At 41.1% G+C, this 18044-nt stretch overlaps 2 protein-coding genes across 2 annotated transcripts; one reads left to right on the forward strand and one right to left on the reverse strand.

Moving 5' to 3' along the window:
- Window positions 1–451: 451 nt before the first annotated feature.
- On the reverse strand, window positions 452–12476 carry ipo4 (importin 4). The gene is made up of 30 exons (XM_069667397.1): window positions 12186–12476; window positions 11763–11849; window positions 11577–11656; window positions 11414–11455; window positions 11140–11269; window positions 10847–11026; window positions 10639–10704; window positions 10422–10523; window positions 10213–10296; window positions 9615–9770; window positions 9434–9487; window positions 9077–9186; window positions 8800–8908; window positions 7148–7277; window positions 6791–6904; window positions 6420–6533; window positions 6131–6254; window positions 5793–5904; window positions 5573–5700; window positions 5376–5453; window positions 5072–5129; window positions 3984–4089; window positions 3544–3737; window positions 3397–3447; window positions 2992–3117; window positions 2480–2706; window positions 2253–2385; window positions 1977–2081; window positions 1235–1304; window positions 452–962 (listed from the first exon to the last, which is right to left on the reverse strand). Exons 1-30 carry the CDS (start codon window positions 12249–12251, stop codon window positions 832–834), a joined length of 3267 nt encoding a protein of 1088 aa, XP_069523498.1. The 5' UTR covers window positions 12252–12476; the 3' UTR covers window positions 452–831.
- A 3321-nt stretch (window positions 12477–15797) lies between these two features.
- Window positions 15798–18044, forward strand: nanog (nanog homeobox). Its single transcript, XM_069667859.1, has 4 exons — window positions 15798–16197; window positions 16683–17065; window positions 17160–17303; window positions 17712–18044. The coding sequence occupies exons 1-4, from the start codon at window positions 15798–15800 to the stop codon at window positions 18042–18044; spliced, it is 1260 nt and encodes a 419-aa protein (XP_069523960.1).

Consider the following 18044-nt stretch of genomic DNA (forward strand, 5'->3'; position numbering starts at 1 on the left):
AGGCTTGACACTAACTACATGGTGAAACATGTCAGCATTGAAGCGTCATTCTTTATTTTGTTGCATTTGTTAAATATCTCTTGCACTTGTTTAAAACGTGTTATAGGATACTGTTAAATGGAGATTGACTGGTTCAGGCCAGTCACAGGCTGAACTGCTATGAGCACTAATAGACTGTACGGAGGGTAAAATAAGTGCTGGTTTTCGAGTGTAGCCTATTAGCTCAGTCTGTTCAGTAAGTCAGAGTGCTCTGGGGGTTTTCGCTGCAGTATTTCTGCCAGAGTTCACACAACACACAGCTGCAGTGTTGGCCCATGAGAGAACCCCTTTGAAGCAGCAGATACATTTCTGAGTGAGGCCACAGTATGAGGGGATAGCATAATGATCACACGTTTCAAGTCCACAGACTTACACTGGGAGATGAGAGTGAAAATAACATTTATTAGGAGATCTAAGTCATTGCTTCACTCTCCGAGAGTAAAGCCAGAAGTCTGTACAAACAGTGGCAAAAAAGGGGACAGTAGTAATTCATATAAGCACTTTACAGAAGTAAAAGGGAAACAAAATACAATGGTAACAACACAGGATGGTAAACCCTAACTCTTAAAATAATAAAATTTGAAATTGGCATGCATATAAGGAAATAAATTAAAAGGTAATATTCAGAACCGTAACTTCCAAATGTGATAACTATATAAGAATGGTTGAAGTGCTGTATTTAGATCAATTTGGGGGAAAAGTCTCCAATAACTGTCCCATTTTCCACCTACAGTATAAAAATGCATCTTTTTTTTGCTGGCTTTCACGCGAGAGTGGCAGGATGTGCGAGGGCTACGAGCCAGAGATGGCCACGCCAAGTTTGGTCTGCTGCTCTCCAGGTAGTGAGGTGACAGCTGCTTGGAAGTCTGCAGTGTGGTGCTGGGCAAATTCTTTTATCAGCATGGCCAAAGTGTTCTGGGCGTCTGTGGTGGGGAAGAGAAAGGAAGAGTTAAGCGATGACAGGAAAAACACTGATGATGGATAGCTAAAGGAGGAACGTTACAACAGAATGCTGATAAGTGCTGTGCAGACAGTCTGAGGATACTCAATGAGGGAAAACGTTCAACTCTGTTAAGTGAGAAAAGTTTGAAGCGTCATGATTTTTTTTTCAATAACTATAGAAGCAACAATACTTTTGTTTTAGCACTTAGTTCAGTTTAAGTGGCTGACAGAGAAAATAGAAAGACATTTTTACCTTCCTCAACATCCTTGTTGCCAAAGACATGACTGGAAGCAGCAACTATGGGCTTCATCAGCTTCACTACCTAGAGGTCAAAAAAAAAATGTGGTAACAATGTTCAACATGTGTGTCCAAATCCATCCACCAATTTAAGGCAACATCTGAGGAACTATATATTTTGGGATTCTCTCTGAAGCACTTGTTTGATGTTTGTTAAAACTGATCGGACGCTTTGTCGGACTGTAGTTAATTTGCTAATGTTTGTCAAACTTATTTAGGATTGCCTGATGTAGAGAGTTTGAAAACACTGTATGCCTGTACAATATGTTGAAGTGATACTTTAGTAAAAATAAAAATAAAAATAAAAATGAAGAAAGACTGTCCTGATAATGGTACAAACAAAGCTTGGTAGGATCTTTTTGAACATTTGAAAAGCTGCTCCAGCATTATACCGTTTCACTTTATTACATGTTTTTGTTTACTAGAGAACCTCAACATCATGATCCCCAATTTCAGGCATGAGAAGGCGCACTGAAGGAGAACTTGTAACAAATGAATGTAGCTTTGTTGCTTGCACACCCCAAACAAAATATAGCTTTCTGCAAGGCAGGAAACACCTTTTATGGAGGACAACTCTTTACTTAATATTACTGCTTATGTTGTAACTAGCTTGGATCCCAATGAAAACAGAATCTTAACACATACTTCCTCTACACGGGGATTGTCAAAGCAGTTGTAAACAGTGTTGGTACTGTACCAGAGCAGGACTGTGTGTGTAGAGCAAAGCCAGGCAGCTGAACACCGTCTTGTTCTCCTCCAAGTCCTCTTTGAGGGGAAGTTGAGCCACCAGAGCAGGCACAACCTTTAAGGGAACACATCAAGCCATTTCTATTAGTTTCCACTGCACACATCAGACACTGTTGTTGCCTCTCTTGAGTTGTTAGTGAATTTGCTGCATGTTAAAAGGTGTTGTCAGCAGTAAAGATTGCTTGTGATTGCACAATGACGGGAAAGATGAAAGCTGGAAACATACCTGCTCCAGAGGGACGGCTTCCACGTTGCTTATGATCATCCTGCAGAGGGCAGCGCACAGGTTGTCAATCACCCTGAGGTCTGACTCTTTGGTCAGCATGTTGGAAAACACTGACAGCATCATGGGATAGTCTCTGGAATAAACCTCACTAAGGAACAACCCTGTGTGATGCAATCATTTACAACACCTACACTTAGAGAAAAACATACAAACATACAGAAGGATACGATACAACAATGGGTCCAGCTGCCTGAGCCAGACAACCCAGTCCAAACACGCTGTTGTTGCGAACTTCAGCATCACTGTCCCTCACTCCGGCTACCAGCACAGGCAGCAAACGATTGGACAGTCTGCCTGCCACTCCCTGGCCGCCAGACACGCTCACCAGGGCCTGCAGGATTTCTCCAATCGTACCCACGGAGAAGGACCGGTCTGCCACCGTGCAAGTGGATTTCTTTTGAGGAAGAAAGACAACGAATCAGCGTGACGCTGAACAAAAGGAAAAAAACCTAAATATTATCCCGGCTTACTATCAATTGTTAGTACCCTAAAAATATTCTGATCCTTTCCATGTCATTTGCAAAAGATTTACAACCTCTCCTTGTCGCTGCACTTTTTAAAACAGCCCCTGCAGTTGCAGGAAGTAAAGCATCATTGCATAATTTTGAGGTGGAAAAAATGTGTCTGAATAAATACACTTATGTTGAACTCCTGTTTTTGTCATTGAGTCCAGACTCACAGCTTTGCTCATGATGAGAGGCAGCAGGTCGTTGAGGAAAGGGGCGAAGTTGTCTGCAGGTACGGAAGATGCCAGCAGGGGAATTCCCTCCCCTGCAAACTCTTGGAGCATGGCGTCATACTCTGCCTGAAGCAGAAAGAACACTGAGTAAACAGACAGCGATGTGGATACAGGAATGTGGAAACAATTAGTGCAAAACCTCCATCTCAAAGAAGCAGTTTTGTGGATATTAGGGCATACACTTCAATAGGGATGCCACAGAGGGAATTGAAACCTTGCTCTAACAGTGCTTTGTTCTATTCATTGACCTTCATAGTACGAGATGAGCTTCTATAAAATGCTAAAACACATTCAAAATGGTTGTGGTGACTTCATAAGATCCCTTTGATGTGTGAGGGAGCGAACCTGTTGATCTTCATCTTCAGCTTCATCACCACCACCGTCCTGACAAATTGTCTGAACAGAGAGAAACGATGGTTACAAAAAATGGGTGATCTCACAGATAACACAGAAAGGCCCCTCCCCTATCGATCAGCCTCCTCCTCTTCTAACCTTTTTCTTGAGCACATCGCGGATGACGTAGCTGATCTCCTTAAGACGTAAAGGGTTTTTGAAAACCTCCTCCTTGCAGGTTTTGATGACATTGTTCATGGTTTCCAGGACGCCCATAACGACCTGGCGCTCGTGCTCTGTTCGCACCGTTTCCACAAAGCAAGGAAGCACCACATCCAGCAACTTCAGTAGAGCTGGGGGAGGGATATAATATATGAAGTAATGAGGAGGGATAGATTCAAGTCAACAGAACTAATGCCTGCACCACAGTCTTACTAAATTAGCTCACCTCTACTTTAATGTTTGCAATATTATCTTATAGAATCCATCTACATCTGTTCATTGATAATACCCACTCTAGCAGAAAGCAGCACTGTGTATTTCTGTATTTCCTTAAAATAATAACAGTAGTGTAGAGTTCCTGAGGAGGGAGGCTTTACCCTGGTGGTTGGCCTCAGTGGGATTTTCCTTCCAAACTTGGTGCTGAGCTCGGCAAAACTGGCCCATGGCTCCAAATGCTGCCCTGCGGACATCCTCATGGGGGAACTAGAGTAGAAGGTAAGTGATGGAGGTAACAAAAAAAGGATCAGGTTACAGCTCAGTTCACAAAGGGTGTTGTTGAATAGAGAAAATATTCAACGCTCCAGACACAGATTTATGGTTTCACAGGTTGAGAGACAAACCAAAACCTAAACTATGGCCAGGGAAAGTTTGTCTAAATTTGCTACTATTAACATGCCGACTTTAACCTCATAGTGGGCTTACGCCGGGAACACACCGGATGCCGAAGCGCTGCGAAGCGCCGCGCAACGAAAATCGCGCGCGAGCCGGAGCACTTCCGTTCACACCAGACGCGCATTTCTCCGCGCCGGTCGACAAGCGCCTCAGCGCCTCTGCTCCTCAGCTGTCGTTAACTCACGTTTGGAGCTGTTTTCATGTTTTCATCATGCTCTCTCTCTGTTTGCGTGTGTGTTTTGACACCCTGCCCGCACCCCCTATAGCCAGTCCACTTTGTGTCTCTCTCTTTCTTGTGTGTTCCTGTGTGTCTGTGTCTGTGTGTGTGTCTATGTCTGTGTTTGTTTGTGTCTGTGTCTGTGTGTATCTTCATCTCTCTCGCGCTGTTTAGATACTGACAAATATATAAAAGCACACAAATATAACATCGCATTTGTCAATCGCGGTGTTTTATTTTGAAAATTGTTTTAATTTTGAAAATTGACCGGATTCTCTCGTTGTTTCATGTGTGACTTCCTGCCAGGATTGACGCGATCGCTCGCGGCTCGCGCAAAAAATAGACCAGACGCCGAAACGATCGCTGCAGGGCGCGAGCCGGCCGCGGCGCGCCTGGTGCGAACGACACAATCGGTTAACATGAGCGCCGAAAGGAAACTGGCTCCGCCTCTCGGCGCTTCGCGGCTATTCACGGCGCTCCGGCGTCCGGTGTGTTCCCGGCGTTAGAGTGCCCTGTACAGAACATAGAGAGACAGAGAGGGACGACTAGGTTGAGTAGCCAGCCAGAATTACTCACATCTCTCATCTCGTAAACCTGCTGGAAACTGGACTCCAGGAAAGGCTGGAAGGCAGCACTGTCAGTGGGAAACACATCAATAACAGTTAACAACACACAAAACAAATCTCTGACAGAGTGTCAGCCATCGAAGCCTTTTTATGAACATATGTATCAAAATTAGACAGCAAATTAATTCAAAACTTATTATTCTCATTACCTAAAGCATTACAATTGGGGACATACATTCACATATATCTAATGAGTGAAGGTTGTAACAACATTTTTGACAGTATAGAATGGATTCTATGTGAGAATCTGTTACCCGGTGCTAAAGGCAATCTCTCCCAGTGCCTCACACGCATCCTCCTTTTCATCAATGTAGGCATTTTCTACACTGAACCTAAATGATGGAAAAGCAGAATTAGACAGAGTAAGAGCAGTCTTTTGTCCAACAGTGTTAGTAAATAAATAATAAAGTTAATATACATGCATATGTGTGAGCATGTGTGTGACTCCTACCCTGCAACATCATGAACATCGGTCTCAGGTTCATCTTCCAGAATATGATCATCATCTTTTGCTTCTTCATGGTCATCATCATCATCTTCATCAAGAAGGACAAATGTCTTGTCCTCTTCAAGGTGGGCCTTAATGGATGACAGAGGATGTGAAATTTATTTAAACTTTATTTAAACTTTGGACAGTGTAGGTATCAAAGTGTTGTTATGATGCTTTATACCGTAATTCCTTCATTAGACTTGAGAGCGAGCAGCATAACTGTCGTAATGGCAGTTAGGTGAGGAGTCAGGCACTCTGGGCTGACTGTGGATACAGCAGAGTATAGACTGTACCTGGTAGACAGAAGTGATGAAAAGGTTACAGTAAACAAAATTATATCTGGAATGAAATTATGAAATCATATATTATACTTTATTGTCTGTAAATAATAACAATGAGTATATCCAAGTCTGTATGATGTGCAATTTAAGCATTTAACTAACAGTTTATGGACTGGTTCATTTAGTGGACACAAAAAGAAAAATGTATAAAAACAATTTTACAAACTAAGTAGCATACGTGCAACGCCTCAGGTCAGGGTCATCAATGGTGTCAGTGAGGTTGAGGCCCAGCCGAACACACTCTGCAGCGAGGGGACTGAACACATCTTTACCGACGGTACGGGCTAGCACTGAGAGTGTATCTAAGGAAAAAAGATGATCCATAGTGAGATGCAAGCTTTCTTTCCCTAACAGTAACAATAGAAAATAATGTATCTGCCTGGAGAACATGCTACCAGGGTATATGGTATCTAAGATAAGATAGAGAAATATCACAATGTCTTTCTTTTCCTTTGGGATGTACCTACCCAAGGACTGAGTCTGCAGAGACCTCATCTCCTCTGTGGTGGCTGTCAGGAAGCCCTTCAGGCTTTCAATAACTGGAGGGAAATAGGGAACCAGCAGCTCCTTGGCAGCATTGGCTGTTAAGAAAGTGATTCACTCATTCATTTCAAGCAGAATTTGTGTCATATTGGACCAAGACTTAGCATGTTGACAATGTACCAAAAATGACAATGTTGTGTTTTTGTTGATGATATAAGGTGTTAAGCTTAACTTTTTGATTTTAAATATAAATAAATATATATATATAATTTAAATAAATAAATATAATCAGGAAAAAAAGTGTATGAATACTTTCTTGTTCAATTATTCGGACAAATGTTTGAAAGCTTCTTACCTATGGCACCTATGGCGGACACAGCGAGCTCTTTTATCTTGAGGTTGTCAGTGTTGTTCAGGGCAGACAACATAGTTTCCATCAGGGTGGGCAGGTAAGGCTCAATATCTGCTCCTGTTTGCAAAAAAGGAAAAAAAGATAAAGCATGCTCAAAAAACAATGGATGACAAAAGTTTTGGCTATAAGAACTAACTAACAATGAGAAATAATTAATTGCATCTTGTATAATGTCAACTTTTTTGTAACCTGAATCAGCTAAACAACTCAATTAAAAAACGTAATGTTCATTACAGTCTGTGTGCAATGTCTGCTGTGTGCTACTGTGTCTCTCATTGCATGAACCTTTTTTCAGCTTACCTAGGTTCTCCATGAAGTTCTCTAAGGCATAAAAGGCCTTAGTAACATGGCCAACCTTGGCCTGGTTCAAGGATGAAAGGTAGCCTAGTAGCAAAGGCATTAACTCTGCACAGTACTTGCTCACTTCAGGCTGGGAAAAACAGTAAAAAAACAGAGTGAACCGTTGAAAACAGGCATCAAAAAATTCATTTTAACCACGATAAAAATAAATGAATATATACATTTACAGGTATAGATTTACAGGTGAACTACGGTAATTAAATTGTACCATAAATCAAAATGAATCAATGCCAACAGATGTGATATTGTACTGTCATTTGAAGAGTTCTGATACCGGAATATGGCTCCGCTACAAACTAGAAGTTTGGGATCGGGTATTGGCAAGTACACCAGTCCGGGCACTGATCTTATACCTGAATAAATTCCCCAAATAAAAACTGTCACTGGAAATCATGTCTTCTTCTCAGAGACAAAACATGTAGCCTACACAGCTGGAGCCGTGCTGTACTATCACCATAAAGATAAGATATTATGGCTGCAACAGGTAACTAGTGTTTTAGAGCTGCAAAGAAGAACTGATTTCCAGTCATTTATGTTGTGATGATAGCCAAACACAACAATGTAGCGTTAGCGGAGAATGTAACGTTATTCAGGGCTTCTTTAATTAAGCAGTGTCATTATAAAATCTGTGTTCCTCCAACGCTTTAGGGAAAACAGCAGGTCAGGAGCAGCAAGACTAGCTGCCTCTAACGTTACCTCAGCTTTCCTCAGGAAGTTGAACTGAGCTGAATTCTTCTCCTTTCTAAAACAAACTGACCAGGTAATAAAACCAGTAAAAACGCCGACTAAAGCAGCTTCACATGAAAGATGAGATTTTTCTGAAGATTTTCATTTAATGAAAAGTCACTGTCTATCGCCGAATGAGGTTACACAATGGTGATTGAGCCTAGGACCCACTGATGAAAGCCTTCGCATTTACAGTATATAGTATTATTATGGAATGGGTGTCTGTCGCTCCCAGCTAGTGACACGTTCCATCACCCAGCAGGGGTTGGTCTGCCAGAGAGGGTAGGCGGAGCTAAGCGGCTGCTTTTCCGGTCTCTGCAAGTGTAGCGAGTAAACAGTAATCTACTATGGCTGAACAAACAAAGAAAAGATCGATGACTACAGATACAACTTCAAAAAGAAGTGAAAATCCAAAGAAAAAGAAACTAATTAAGATGAAGGCAAACAATCAAAGGTGTCGCCCATAGGCTGTATAAAACATGGATGACATGACAGCTCCCTAAAAGTGAAGCCAAAATATTTTGAGTGTGCCCTGCTGACTGGCTGCATTATAGGTCATAAAGCCCGCCTCCTCCATGTTATTAGATGGGACATGAGTCAAACTATAAAATAAAAATACATGCCAACATTTTTTTTCTCAAACATGGTTTCTGTCATTATAATTACTTCTTATCATGCTGATTTACATCCAAGTGTCCATCTGACAAGTTTATTTTCAATTAGTTATTTGATGATGTCAAAAGGATGATTGACAGCTCTGTTGACAAATACGGCAAATCTGTTGTCAATATAATAATCATAATGTCAGAAAAATGTTAATAGCAACGGGACAAAAATGTGACGCTGTGATGCGTGTGTTGACTAACCTGTAAATGTTCGGAGAACTGTCCTAGGGCAAAAAGGCTGGCACTGCGCACCACTTGATTGCTGTCAGAAAGACTCTGGCACACTGTCTGCAGCACTGATGACAGCATCCTAGCAGCAATAATGACAAAGAGGAATACACTCAAATCCTGGTGACTTTTGATAAAAGGCCAACGCGAACAAACCAAGACATTGAGTCCACAAAGGAAGAAAGAAATAAGTGGACAGACGGATGCACAGACAGGCAGAGGGAGTATTTTAAACAACAGCTGGACGTACTTGGTGCGTATGTGGTCAGCACAGCCTTCAGCCAGCACAGCAAGACATAGGAGGCCACCCTTCCTCTGATAGGGGTTTTCACTTGCAAGGCAGGCCTGAGTGAGGGGCATCTAAAAAAGAAGACGCAATGGATTACATTATCAAGAAACCGGTACCTGAGTAAGGGCTTATATTCAATTATAATAATCTGCATTGAGTGATATTGTTTAAAAATAACTTTAAATGTCAAAGGAGTCCCCTGAGAAATAAAACTCAACTGGATATACAAAAATGGCAGCAAAAAATTCAAAAAGAAAAGAAAGTTCAGCTAAACAAAACCGATTTGTAATTGTTCACATAGGCTTACAGAAGACTTACCAGTTGCTGAAACAGTTTCTCAGGGGGCATGTGGAGTGCCATGGTGTCAATTATCTGGAAATAACATGACAACAACAATTCATTAAGTTTAACCTTCCTTGCAACTCCTTAGGGTTGTTCCAAAAGAGATATTGTTCAAAAAAAGAAGAACACATTATTGACACAAATAACTTCTCCACACCTGAGCAGCACAGTGTTTGGGATTGTCATTGTCTGTGCCATCTCCACTGTCGTCCTCCTCATCGTCTGGGTCCTGCTCACCAGGTGGGGGAGCTGCAACCAGCACAGGGAAGATGGCCTGCAGGATGGGGTTCAGCAGTTTCTGCTTCAGCACCGTCTAAAAAGACGAGAAAAAGTTCAAGATCTTTGTTTTTTGGTTAAAATAACATTACTATTCCTGATATGCATTCAATCATAAAACATGCAATTACATGAGATCTGAATACTACATCATATTTAGGCTAATAAAAAGGTGTCCAGTTTATGTTGTCTAATTTATCTGTACCTCTGAAAGCTATTTCATATACCATTATGATTAAAAGAAGAATCATTATTGATGAGGTTATCACCAAAATGCCGTTAACAAAATCTTTGACATCTTAGAGAATAAAAGGATATGTGCCTTCAGGTTTTCCCAAAACAGATCCAGAGGGATTGAGCGGCACCATGAAAACAGATAGCTTAGATACCTTTTGTCATATTCTTTATCGTTCTCACTCATTACAAACAGAAGGAAAGATAAAGGACAGTTATTTATAGCAGCTGATGTGTGACTTCACCTTGCTCTTCAACTTGATCAGGAAGGTAATACAAGAGAGTGCTTTCACCCGCAAGGAGTCGTTCAGAGTGGTGTCACTGCCCGCCTGAAACAAAGATTTAATTCAGCAATGTTCTCATTTTTTAGAATGACCTTTCAAGCACTTACATGAACACCATTTCAGAACACAGACTGAAAATAAAAGGCAGGATTCAAACATGAAGTTCCCACCTCCAAACAGAAGCGGACCATATCGGAAATATGAGGGACGATAATGGACACCTCGCTCTCCATGAGCTCGTTAAACACCTCCATGGCCTCGCTGGCTTTTTCCTGTGCAGACACAGATAAACCAAATATTTTAACAGGCTTTATTTATCCATCACAATGAATACACTTATCTGACAACAGAGACAGCAATAAATGTCTTTAAAATAATTCACATCACCTGATCTGCCTTGATGAGGTGTTTCAGAGCAACAATCAGACATGGAATGATGGAACGCATCTGGTTCTGTAGAGCAACAGATGTCAGGTCAGTCATTATGAAGTGTCTTCTTCATGTTCAAATGATAATTTCCTGTCAGAGTTTCTATATACTATCTGAATCTTTGTTCTGGTAAAATGTCAAGGTTAAAACAGTAACACTGCCTCACCATCTCTTCTGTGCCAGTGTATGCAGTTATGGCTGTTAGGGTGAGGATGCAGTAGTACAAGGCTGTTGGGTTGTTGTGGTCCTGTAGAACAGTGCTAAACAGCTGTAGCAGCTGGCAGTAGTGAGGCTTGAAAGGTTCAGGGTTCGACTCCATCACCTTATTCAGCAGCAGAAGTCCAATCTGTTAGGACAGAAGAGCAGTGATTTTCAAATGCTTTTATTGACAATGTTAAACAATAAGTGCCGTTGCCGTATTTGTAGCCATAGATAATACATGTTTGAGGAGTCCAGTACCTGTCTGTCATGAGGGTTGCTGCTTTTGGTGGATTCGTTGAGGAGCTGAAGAAGGGCAGGCCAGCGGTCTGGTGTCTCATGTTTGACCATCACTGCACAAAGCTGGGAGAGCGAGTGCTGCACTGTGTGCCTGTAAAAAAAAACCAAAGAGACACATGGACATATGTATGATGTACATGGCTTTTGAGATTTGTATGGCTATGTAACAAACACATTTACAACAGAAAACTTGATCATTTAAGACAAAGTCAGTTTTTAAGACAAAACAGCTTACTCTGTTTCCTGCATGAAGGCCTGCAGCACCACTGCCTTGAGGCTATATGATTAAAGGCAAACATCACAATTACAACTCACTTTCAACACAATGTACACTACAACAATTTGGTGCAGTATATAGTTAAAACATTTTTAGTTTAAAAAAAAACTAGTGGGCAAACCTCTCTCTGTCATTAGGGCTGATCTTCTTCCAGTGTTTTTTGACTCTCACTCTTATCATCACTGCAGCTGACTGACGAATCTGTAAAATCAGGAAAGGATTTAAGGTAGTTTACAAAGATGAAAACACATGAAGTAAAAGCTGACACCTCTCTCTCTCTCTTACACACACACACACACACAAATACCTGAGGGTTTTGGGAGCCACTCATGACAGCACACAGGGCTGGTATAATGGCTGGGTCTTTGAAAGCCTGTTTCAGCTGGGCTGTGGCCTAAAAAGGGATGAAATCGATCTTACTTTAGATTTAGATATCATATAGCACCAACAGATATAACGTCGCAACTTGGGATCAAATGGTTCATAGCACAAGAATGTATTTCCTTGAATAATATGAAGTTAGCTCCTTCACTGATAGTTCACAGCTACTAGCGTTAGAACGCAATGGAGTTCATTGAAGACAAGTTGTCTGGCAGTTAGCTAGCAGTCTGTTAAAAGACGTTTTTTAACGGTCAGCTAGTTAGCCAATTGTACAACGCAAGCAGTTACGTTTCAAAGTTGTCGTCTGTCTAACAAGCCGCTAAGTTAAGAAAGTTCTTCGTGGCGTTACCTGCTGAATAACTGCATTGTCGGGCTGTGTCAGCTCTGAAAGAATTTGCTCAAGTTTCTCGGTCATCTTGACAGCTCAGCTATCACCTTCGGTTAAACTGTAGCGACCGTTAACGTTAACCTTTATATTTCTAATAAAGTAAGCTAGACAGACGAGTTGTCCTCCCGCAGCGTTGTGACCAACGATAACTCAAGTTGGCTATACCAGTCAGATATGTAAACAAAAGTTCTCTGGGCAGCTTTTAACGCTGATTGAAGAGCTCGCCGTGAAAATTAACTTTATGAATCGAAGGATACGTATGCTGTGTTCACGCCGAAACGGAGAGTCTGACAGATTGTAGCATCCAGCTCACTCGGGTCCGTTAGTGCTTCCACTGCCAGCACGCGGGGCAGAACCGGCCCAGAGTTCCATGTGAGTTGAGTTAAAGGGACCTGCAATTTTTAGCCTGATGAGCAAAGAAAAACAGCGCCTACAATTGGAGAGGAGGACATGATGCAGCAATTCGAAATCGATAGTAGTAGTAAAACAGGGCTAAACAAAAATACAGTTTTAGTAATTTAGGTTGGCCTTACTAAAACGGTAATAATTCAGTCAAATACAAGAGTTCCGCAATACATTTTATTGAGTTAAGAATGTTCTGTTTTATTGAAATTGTTTTAAAGTGATGTTAATTCAACTGTATGGTCATTTCGGAAGATGTAATGTCCTACTGATAAACCGCCTATTTGCAAATTGAAGTTAAATGGAGAAAAAAAATTCACTACAAAAGATTTTCATAATGGTTAATGTGTTCATGTTTTGAAAAAATAAAATGTCACTTAATCATGACAGTCCAATGCCAGTTTACAGAGAATATGACATCTCAGAAGCTGGAGTTAAAGAATTCTAAAGATTATTACAGTTGTCCCTTTTCTATCCATCGACTAATCAGTTAATGTTTCAGAAATACGTGGATCGAGGTGTAAAATCTCAATATGACCAGCTACCACATTAAAGTTATGCTCACCTTAATCAGTGATTATAATACAGCACTGAAATGGACCATTTTATATAAGTAATTTTACCCATCATATTAGTTTTACTTTAAATCGATTGCCTTTATATTTGTTATTAAAATAAACAACATTTTCTTTGTATTGTTGTATGACCACTTTACTAAGTTAAATACCTTAATATTACTGCATGTAAAACACACTGTTTAAATTAGAGGAAAAGATTGCAAAATGAAGATTGAAAGTGCCTTGTTGCTGCAGGCCCAGGTCAGTTTGGTAAAGACAAACAAAAATTTTAATTTGCACACTTTTAATACAACAAAAGAGAACACCCAAAACACCCTTGCTGAGAACACAACTTCAGTTCATTATTTGATATCACTTGTTAACTTGTAACTTGTCAACTTAAGACAGTAAGAGACCTGTTATTTTAGAGATTTATTCTAGGAGGCTAAGAAAAACTTAAATGATATGAATAATATTGTTCATGTGGCTACTTTAACTTTTCAATAGGAGCTGTGCCTAACAAACACACTTACAAAATTCACTTCAGGTCCTTGTCATCAAAGGCCAATCTGTAGCCCTCTTAGCACATAACAATGCTAATGCAGTGCACACCTGTTCACCCACCCCCTATTCACACTTAAACCATAAACCCCCTTGTGTATGTCTTGACTCATTCAAGATCAGAAAAACACACCCTGTCCGAGCAGAGATCAGTAGAAATGCTAATGTGCCCATTAGGCTCACTGTTCTCACAGCATTGCATCACTAACTGACTCATTACCAAGTCAATACAGCCAAGGAGGAGGAACACAAACAACCACTTGGACAGTAACGTGAAGGCTACTCTATTCATCTTTGTGAAAAGGATTGCAAATAGAGGTTAAAGCAGTTTACGTCAACACGTCCAATCTGTATGGGGGATGTTGGGATTTGTAGCTATAGTCTCTGTTTTTAACACTTGTTTTTAAAATCAAGTTTGAGGCCTAAACGTGTTACTCTTTACAGAGAGCAGGTAATATTCTAAGGAATGCCCCTTAGTAATTGGGTCCACTGCCTAAGATTTATATTTTGAGTTGTTAATTATCAACAATAAATGACTAAGGAGTACAAGTTCTTCATTTACTATCCATGCCAGATAGACAAATTATATATTTAGTCTATTGATAGGGGGCTGAAGCTCATAACATTAATTATCACAATTAATCATGCCATTGGGGAAAAAAATCTGACTCATGTCCAATTTCTAAAAGCACAGATTATGTGCACATAAGGCAACATGTTATTTACGATCCAACATTACCTATATTTGGCTAGTAATCTTAAGCAACCTTTTTATTTAATGTTCATAGTTGCTGATTTCATTTGGCTGACAGAGAATGGGACGTAATACTGTTTTGTAACTCACAAACTCTTCGCTGCTTAGAAAGCACTTTTTGCACAATATACTCATTCAGCCAGGGAAGTTTGCTTTGTATACCAATGCCGTTGCTTTACCAAATGCCAGTCTCAGCCAGTTGCAAAACCACCCTTTCCTTTTTATTGAGGATATAAAAAGATGTTTCTGATAGTAGAGTGTGTGCTCCGTAAACAAACTACCACAAACCCACACCAGTGGTGCCTATCTGAGCGCCCAAAACAGAGCTTCGAGACAAAACGGTTATGGATGAACCACACAATGTTATGGTTATAGATTTTTGTACTATACTAAACTACTACTTTACTCAGTAATTTATCTAATGATTAAATCCCCCAAAATATATATCCATTAGGTATTTTGCTTTCTATTCCTTTTACCAAACACTTCTGACAGGACAGACCCTGCTGGGTAATTTCTTTCACCCTAAAACGATCGATACTTAGTTCCTAAACTTTAATTCAAAGACTAGGCTAGATTAGACTAGGGATTTCAACAGATTAGCTGCAATAATAAACATTATTTTGAAAAACAAATGCTTCTTAACACAGGGCTACAATAATATGTAATTATGCAAAAGCACACTCAGGCTCTTATCCTGCAAATCCAAGTTTTTAATATAGAAACTTCATATTTCAATCGAAGTCATATTAACTGTGTGGACTTATACTCTAAACAGTGACACTGAGACAGCCCTTAAGAAAGATCAAGAAATTCAGGATATTTAGTGTATAATTTGAACATTGCAAATAGTGCTTTAGTCGATGTTAAAATTGTTGGCATTTAGTAACTGCACTAGCATTACAACTTCCCCACTACAAATACAAAAAAATACATTTGAAATTTGAGAATAATCTAGGTGGCCAATGAAAGGGAACTCCTGCCGTCCATGGAGGGTGAATCAAAGAGATTGGCTCAAATCATAACACCCACCTACATCCCTGCCCACACCCACACGCGTCCTTAAAAACAGCATCTGGAAAGCTGCGCGCAGTTTTTGAACAGTGAGCGGCCTCACTTGTTTTAGTTGGACAGGTACTTGCTTTTATCTGCCTTTCCGGTTCCCCGGGATTGTCCAGCTGGATCTGCATTTTTGGCAGCAATAATTAGCCGTTCCTGTATTATAAATATACTTTTTATTTTGCTTTATTTATTTATTTTTTTATAGATTTTGATCACAACGAAAGTAGTTTCAGAAAAATGGCAGACTGGAAATCGCAGATAAGTTACAACTATAACCCTTCTTACCATGCCTACGCCTACGGCCTCGTGTACCAACCCGGGCCCGAGCAAAACCACGGGAACCTGTCCAGCTGGGCCGAAGCTGAAGATTTGAGCAATTACAGTTCCGGAGTGACACAGGCCTACTACGCATCTACCGCCAGAACCCGGGAAGAGTCTCCGCCTCACAGTCCGGATGAGCATGCAGTGAGCGGCCATTGTCACTACCAGGGCTCAGGGGTTGTCTACCTCGGTGACACACAGGCAGGCCGTCTGCTCTTGGCCGGACCACACCGGGCTGCCTACGATGTGCGGGAACACGACACCAAACGGGCCGGATGCGATTCAACCAGTGACTCTGAATCGCACACCTCACCAGGTGTGTTCTTGTAAACCAGGCTAGCATTTCCAAAGCTAACATTAGCCCGTTAACAAGCGTAATGCATAGTCCAGGTTAACGCGCCTTTTTGCCGTTTAGCAGGAAAAGCAATTGATCCACCGTGCTGTTGAATTTTAGCTTACGTGTAGTTGGGTGTTAAAAGTGATGATTTCTTCAGCTAGATTTGTCCATGATGTCCGACTCAGTTCCATCTTGGTTTTTTGAGTGTATAATATCCCGCCAATTATTTTTTACCTGGACCCCCGGAAAGGCAGAGTGGCGACATCTCGCGACAGAACTTGAGAATATCAGAGACATGCCAGTAGTTGGCTTTTGTACACTACGGCTAAAAACTTGCAGTAATGTGAAGTATGCGAATCATTAAGATGCATGATATTGTGGACTTTTCCTTTACATAGACTGTAACATGAATTATGTCAAAAATGACCATGTAAACTAACGTTAGTCGCCAATTGTTCACTTAGACTCATGGAGTTCTGGCAGCAGCAGGGAAGGAAGTCTTCCTCAGGCAGACCCTGTTACCTGGGCAAAGAAAGATCTCGACGACGAGACTAGCAGCAGAAGCCCCGATGCTAGTGAGGATGTTTCGAGCTCTCTCGTGGAGGAGCCAAGGACCTTTGTCATCGTAGGGAATGACAGCACCAACAACACTGCCCCTCTACATGCACCTATAACTGCCCCAAAGAATCCAAGCACTACTGCTGTCAGTAACCCTAAAGGAAAGGTCCGGGCAGCCTTCTCAGAGAGTCAAATGAATACTCTTGTTCAGCGCTTCAGTGTGCAGAGGTACCTCACCCCAGCTGAAATGAAGAACCTGGCAGAACTGACGGGACTGACATACAAACAGGTGAGGGATTAAGGAAGGTTGCTGCATCATATTCACAGCAAAATATATTTAGTGGTATATTTCTGACTCATCTGGATCTTTCATTTTGTTTAAGGTTAAGACATGGTTTCAGAACCGAAGAATGAAGCTAAGACGACATCAGAAAGACAACAGCTGGGTTTCTGAGCGCTACACCACCAACAAGGAAAGCCCAGTACGTGGCTCCATCTTCCACAACATACCTGCACATATCCAACCTGTAAGTAACTCCTAATTTCACATTAGGCGATGATACCTGGGTTGCATATTATATGTGTATTTTTCATATTTAAAAATACTGTTTAAAATATTGTTTTGGGACAAAGTTACATATTTGTATAGAATTCTGAACAAAAATTTGCGTCAGTGGATTATGAGGGCAAAAAGTTAGAAAGCCGTTATAAATGAGATCTGACAATCGTCCTGCCCAAGTTTCTTGTTAAACAATAACAGAGAAACAGTGGCTTGGACATAGAACAACACGTCCATAAAGGAGGCCGTACCATAGTCTGGTTGTGGCTTTAAAGGCGAGACGAAACATGATCAAGTAATATATTGTGATATGAGGCTATATACATTTTAATCTATTCCCAAAGTAGATACTGAACTACCGTTGTTTCTCTTTAAGTATCAGGGAGAAGCCCGACCCCAGCTAAAGGAGCATTACAACCAGCACATGATGGAGGCAGCCTTCAAGAAGACTGCTCCCCAGAACCTGGCCTTCTATTTGGCTGCTATGAGCTCTACAGCTGGTACTGCTGGCTACCCATCCTGGTCCTCTGGTTCCACCCAGACTGCAGTGCCCACAAGACCCCAGGCAACTGGCTGGTCCATGCCACCTGGTGTCACTCATTACGAATACAACTCCAGTGCATTCAACTTGGCCTCTGCAAATAACACTGGGCTAGACACCAGCTTTGAAGGCAAAGATGGGGAGCCTGTTCCATCACGCCAGCCTTAG

The sequence above is a fragment of the Semicossyphus pulcher genome, unplaced genomic scaffold (assembly GCF_022749685.1).
Source record: "Semicossyphus pulcher isolate SPU_LCO1_2020_fin unplaced genomic scaffold, fSemPul1.0.p SCAF_18, whole genome shotgun sequence".
Taxonomy (NCBI): Eukaryota; Metazoa; Chordata; class Actinopteri; order Labriformes; family Labridae; genus Semicossyphus; species Semicossyphus pulcher.

Coding starts and splice junctions, on each gene's coding strand:
- ipo4 (XM_069667397.1), bottom strand. CDS start 12,251: ATGACCGAGAAACTTGAGCAAATTCTTTCAGAGCTGACACAGCCCGAC. Junction 10,524..10,638: donor ACCTCATCAAGGCAGATCAG/GTGATGTGAATT, acceptor GTGTCTGCACAG/GAAAAAGCCAGCGAGGCCAT. Junction 6,534..6,790: donor GTCCGCCATAGGTGCCATAG/GTAAGAAGCTTT, acceptor CTTTCTTAACAG/CCAATGCTGCCAAGGAGCTG.
- nanog (XM_069667859.1), top strand. CDS start 15,798: ATGGCAGACTGGAAATCGCAGATAAGTTACAACTATAACCCTTCTTAC. Junction 17,066..17,159: donor CGGGACTGACATACAAACAG/GTGAGGGATTAA, acceptor ATTTTGTTTAAG/GTTAAGACATGGTTTCAGAA. Junction 17,304..17,711: donor TACCTGCACATATCCAACCT/GTAAGTAACTCC, acceptor TTTCTCTTTAAG/TATCAGGGAGAAGCCCGACC.